The 6,169-nt window shown below is 42.7% G+C and overlaps 1 protein-coding gene across 1 annotated transcript in view; it reads left to right on the top strand.

Annotated features, from left to right (window-relative positions):
* Positions 1–383: 383 nt before the first annotated feature.
* The window catches only part of LOC121697564 (butyrophilin-like protein 2), an 11,857-nt gene continuing 6,071 nt past the window's right edge, over positions 384–6,169 (top strand). Inside the window, exons 1-2 of the mRNA XM_042079132.1 lie at positions 384–705; positions 1,652–1,685. Of these exons, the coding sequence (XP_041935066.1) occupies positions 1,661–1,685 (25 nt within the window). The 5' untranslated portion in view covers positions 384–705; positions 1,652–1,660. The remainder of the gene's footprint in view (positions 706–1,651; positions 1,686–6,169) is intronic.

Below are 6,169 nucleotides of genomic sequence, written 5' to 3'. Positions count from 1 at the left end.
ACTGTTGTAGGTGTGACTGATGACCACTGACTATAAGGACACATGATGCCTCATAACCAAAACTACTTTCTCTAGCAGTGTCCAGATATTGACCACAAACCACACAGCTTTTCTCCTTTACTCTCTCCAACTACAGCAGTGGATTACAGCAGTAAGGAAACTTAAGAGTATAGAAGTCTTCAGTCTTCAGGTGTGGAGGTTAATCATTAAAAACATAAAGACCATAAACACCTGAGCTGGACTTTACTCTTTGGTCAGAGATCGCCTCTCGTGATCTGACATTAGAACACTTGGTTCTGTTGGACGACAAGTCAGACCGCATGTAAACTAGTGTATGAACCCGAGTAAGCTGGTACTAACGGTTAGAACCGGTGAGAACTGAGAGAACAGGACTAATCCAGAGACTCAGCACTCAGGATTCCAGCTCTACTGAGAGAGGAAGTGAAGTCAGTAGATCAGCTGTTCCACACGAGGGACTGGTACTGGGAGAGAAAATGGCCTCCGTATCTCTTTGAAGAGGAGTTCTCCTGTTTACGCTGAAACACTCAGGGATCCTCTTCTCCTGGAGTCATAGTGTGTGTGAAGCCTACAGCAGCAGTGTCCAGTCTGCAGGAGAAACAGCCTGTGTGTGTGAAGCCTCTACAGCAGCAGTGTCCAGTCTGCAGACTGTTTGGTGTGTTGCAGGGGCTGCTGCACTAGACTGAGGTAAGACCCACTTTGTGATGAGCAGACATGCTTTATGAAATAATAGTTTATGCACATTCCATATAGCAATACTAGTTTATGCACACATATTGCAATACTAGTTTATGCACATTCCATATAGCAATACTAATTTATGCACATTCCATATAGCAATTAGCCTGGCTAACGTCAGATCTCATCTCATTGAGATGGGGTCTGGGAGCTAGACATTTATTTTCTCGTATTTGAAACGTGGCTTACGAATGCCCAGAACCATTGATTGGGCGCTACAAATGTCTATCAAATGCGTCTGTACGTCGCTCATAACGGCTTCGGTGTGTCGTCATCGTCTTGCTGCACTCCCTCCGTTCTGTGATTGGTTCCTTCGTTGAGGTGAAAACGAAGTCCATAGATTCCAGGCTGCCTAACAGCGTGAACAAGGCAGCATGGGAAAACCCATAGCAATACTAGTTTATGCACATTCCATTAGTATATGCATTGAAGAGAGAGATGATGATGATGATGATGATGATGGGTTAATCATTAGCTTCAGAGGTAACAGACATAGTGTATGCCACAGTACATCTTACAGAGCTGAAGTTTGTTCTGTTCTGTTGCCACAGTACTTGTCTAGGTGTCATCCCTATGTTCCCCGCTCGTGGTTAGGGTTCTATGTTCCCCGGTCCTATATCAAAGCGGAACATAGAACCCGGGGAATATAGATACGCTCCCCATGTCTGCGTGTCTACACCTGTTCTGTCCTGTTTGCCACAGTACCTGTGTGTGTGTCTACTGTACACCTGTTCTGTCCTGTTTGCCACAGTACCTGTGTGTGTGTCTACACCTGTTCTGTCCTGTTTGCCACAGGAGAACAGGTGTAGAAATGAGCAGGTCTACTGGATGAATGTAGACTCAAGACTGATAATGATGTTGGAGAATGTGACCCAGTGATCTGTGTCTGTTTCAGGAAGGCAAAATGGCAGCTGGGGGCACAGACAACGGTAAGAGATATCTTGTGGTTTGTGTGTGTGTGTTAGTGTGTTAGAGTGCGTGTGTGTGTATGTGTATGTGAGTAGGAAATATGTAGCCTGACGCGTCTTATTCAGATTCTAGTCAGATAATTACGCCCCAATTAAGTCTGATACTGCTCCATTGGGACATAATTATGGGGCGTGTTTCAACCGATACAGGGGGGGAATGCCTCTGCACTCAATTGGATAGACCTAACCAATCAGAGCAACGGAATATCTTACCATGAGCTGTAGGAAGAACACACAAACCATCATTCTTCTCCACAAACAACCTTAACATTGTTTTCTGGTCTTTTGTAAAAGTTATGCTGTCAATATCTCCTACAAGACCCGATAGCAAAATCTAAGACAACGAAATACGTAGCAGGGTAGGCTATTTGGAAAAACAGATATTTCCCCTCACAAACATTTTATAAACAGCTGGGGTGTCGCACCCCTGGAGCCAACAGGTGGCCAATCAGAGATTTGAAGCAAACGAGAGAACAACATGTCACAATGCAAACACGCTGCTGTTTTCCTTTGATGAAAGTGAAACCAGAGTTTTCCCACATGTCAACTTGGGCCAAAGTTTTCAGAAATAATTGTTTCGAGTGATAAAACCTCATGGAAATAATATACATTTTTCTATGGGGTCTCACGGGGAAGCTACACCAGGCACGTAACTGAAGCTTTCCCTTCGCAACGCGTAAAATCAATTTTAGAAGACTGGTCTATTCGAACGTACGTGCCGCTATCAGGTCTGGTGTAGCTACTTCCATTGATTATAGTGAATATTAAGTGCTGCAGCAGACACAACGTGAACAGAACGCCTCAGTTACGAGCCTGGTAGCTTCCCTGTCAGAAGCCATCTGTCTCCTTCTCTCCGTCTCGTTTTTGTTGCAAACAATGACCGTTTCTCAAAGTCAAGGATGGGTCCTTCAAAGCTGCTTTTTCAAGGATGTTACGTCATCGAATCTCACCAAGCACTGTTCCAATGTCAAGGGTACTTTAAAATTCTATCAAGTACTGAGTCCTTTGTTCTGAGATTTTCTGAGAATTTTCGAGGATGCATGCGTTTATCCTCTGCATGCTTGGAACACCCACAATCCTTTGCGCACATGGTTTTTAATAATGCACCTGCAGCTTCCTGCACACTCGCTAGTCTGTTCCATGGTGTGTGTCTGTTCCATTGTGTGTTCCATTCGTTCTACCAAGCACAAATCCTTGACCTTGAAAAATGGTCAATATCAACCTACAGTAAGCTCAGATGACATGATAGACAAGGCACTGTTGCTCACCTGTCCATGATCGTAAAGTCGAACTTAATTGGTCAAAACAGCTCTGGTTCGAGCATAGTTGCTCAACAACGGAGCAATGTCAAACCGAACTTCCCGACCTCAAATGTTGTGGGCGGGGCTAAGTTTGACTGGCACCCAGGCTAGGAGATATGGACTACAATATCACAATATCATTCATCTGTACGGTATTGATATGATATTATATTACAACCCTAATTCCAAAAGAGTTGGGACATTGTGTAAAGACAACATATCAAATATTGAACATTTCAAGGAAAATATAAGCACAGTCTTCATCATGAATTCATGAAAACAGCAGTCAATAAATAAAATCCTGACGTTACACCATCAGTGATCAACACAGTTCTCACGCCGGGAACATTGTCATGCATGTCAGATGTTTGGTAAATAGCCAAACAAGCTAAGCAAGCTAAGCAACTTGGCTACAAACAACTGTAAATTGTACTCATGTCACATATTGAACACACAACATTAGTCACGATACCAAAATAATGACTTCGATACGATACCTGCCATAAATATCACGATGCTCGATACTGAAACGATACTATGGCGAAATCCTAAGATATCTGGAGAAGAAAGGACTCATACCTCCTCCAAGTGTATTGAGTCATTTGTGTTGAATTCAGTGCACTTTTGTAATGTGCAGGTCAATTCTTCGGGTTATAAACTTCTAAACTTCCTAAATAATGATTATTTTTTATAGTCAGTAAAATAGTAGGCCTACTTTGTGTGATTAAGTCCTTTATTGTTTGTTATAGTTCATTTACATTGTGTTGTGTTTTGGCAATAAAGTAGCTTTAAATAGCCAAACTAGGCTAGATCAAGGTCAGTGTTGAAATTACTGCATGCAAATCACTGAATGCTATGCAGAGGGGCCTAATCTTTAGGCCATCTGATGTACAGTATAGGCTACCCAAGGCCTTCCCGTGTTCATGGGATTTCTTTGACAGTTGCAAAGGGAAAAATGTGAGGATAGTCTTCTTTGCGCCCAGTGTACAAGTACGACGTTCCAACCACTCAGGTCTTCCTCAGATAGGCCTACACCATTACCTGTTGCAATATATCTGTGTGCTTTCCTACATTACGTCTATTTCTTTGATAACATCATTTGCTACCACTACAATCAGTGGTTATTATTATTATTATTGGGACTCAACACGCTTTGGTGGTAATATATGCTGTGGGCTTTAATTAGCGCATTTCGGGTAGCCTATCCTACATCTGGGCAATAAAATTGCAGTCTACATGCCATGACAAATATTACCAGTAGTACTGAAATAGATTGTTTACAGGTTATGGTAATGTTATTCTTTAAAAATGTTGGGATATGTCTGCGAGGTGTTTAGCCAAGTTCCATGCGTAGCCTACTGCTTTTGAATGACTTTGAAACATATTTTACAAATGGGTCTCTGTGTACCTGATGGCTTGCCTTCACTATTCGCGATGTATCCAAAATAGTTGCAGATTTCACTTCACCTTTTGTTTTATCCACAAGGCCGAGGACTGTCGGCAAAGAACTATGTTGACGTTGGCTGAACCAGGGAAGTCTCCGCATTATGGGAGTTCAGCACCTACAGTACATAATATAATTAAAATATTCAAATAATCAAGAGACATCCTGAAACCAAGGGACAGGGCTGAAACCAATATTGGGGCTAGAGGTCAAACCAAGGGACAGGGCTGAAACCAATATTGGGGCTAGAGGTCAAACCAAGGGACAGGGCTGAACCCAATATTGGGGCTAGAGGTCAAACCAAGGGACAGGGCTGAAACCAATATTGGGGCTAGAGGTCAAACCAAGGGACAGGGCTGAAACCAATATTGGGGCCATTTAGGTAATTTAAAGGAACACTCTGGCCCTCACATAGATCTCTGTTTCTCAAGGTCACCGAGTCCTGTTGGTATAAAACCTGCCTAGCTTGTTCTTAATTATCTGACAGACGAGAATTATGGGAAACTGTGTTTCCTGTATATATTTGTAATTTTGTAATGTAGTTGTGTGTTTGTGTGTGTGTGTGTGTAAACGAGAGAGAGAGAGATCTTTTCATTTTGTGTGTGTATGAGAGATAATGAATGTGACCAGAAACAAACCAGAACTCTCGACCAGAAACAAAAGACACATTTTTGTTGAGTCTTCAGGAGGTGAAAACCCATCACCAACTACCACCAGCTCTAAATACACATGATACAAATTCTAAACTGTCACGTGAAACCTCATCACCAAATACCACCAGCTCTAAATACAAATCCTAAACTAAGTAACATGAAAACCCATCACCAAATACCACCAGCTCTAAATACAAATGCTAAACTAAGTAACATGAAAACCCATCACCAAATACCACCAGCTCTAGAGTTTAGAATACAAATTCTAAACTGTCACGTGAAACCCCATCACCAAATACCACCAGCTCTAAATACAAATGTTAAACTAAGTAACATGAAAACCCATCACCAAATACCACCAGCTCTAAATACAAATGCTAAACTAAGTAACATGAAAACCCATCACCAAATACCACCAGCTCTAGAGTTTAGAATACAAATTCTAAACTGTCACGTGAAACCCCATCACCAAATACCACCAGCTCTAAATATGAATCCTAAACTGTCACATGAAACCCCACCACCAAATACCACCCGCTCTAAATACGAGTCTTAAACTAAAAGACAACCAAGATCAATGACCAATGAATCAACACAAAAGACTAAACAATGAACGTGACGTGCCAGTGAGGCACCAAGCCAAGCTGCCCTGCGTCTGCCAGTGAGGCACCAAGCGAAGCTGCCCTGTGTCTGCCAGTGAGGCACCATGCCAAGCTGCCCTGCGTTTGTCAGCGGGAGCGGATGGGAAGTGAGAGTGAGAGAGACTACGGTCATCAGAAAGGGCGTCTTTTATAGAAGTTGCCCAACAGGGACGGACTGGCCAACTGGCATACCGGGCATTTTCCTCATTTTAATTTGTTTGGCCAACGGTCTGCCCAAGCCAAGGACAGTCAGCGGCCCATTGGTTCATTTTCCATACTGACACTGGACTGATCCAATAATAGCTCTTGTCAGGTCCCACCCCTCCCATTTTGGCTCAGAGCCAGGAATCTGTGAGTGTATCCAAATAGTTAATTGAAGTAGCCACACCTTGAAATTGTGGCGGGT

The sequence above is a fragment of the Alosa sapidissima genome, chromosome 2 (assembly GCF_018492685.1).
Source record: "Alosa sapidissima isolate fAloSap1 chromosome 2, fAloSap1.pri, whole genome shotgun sequence".
Taxonomy (NCBI): domain Eukaryota; kingdom Metazoa; phylum Chordata; class Actinopteri; order Clupeiformes; family Clupeidae; genus Alosa; species Alosa sapidissima.
Note: the sequence above shows the minus strand (reverse complement) of the source record. Positions and strands in the feature narration are given on the sequence as shown.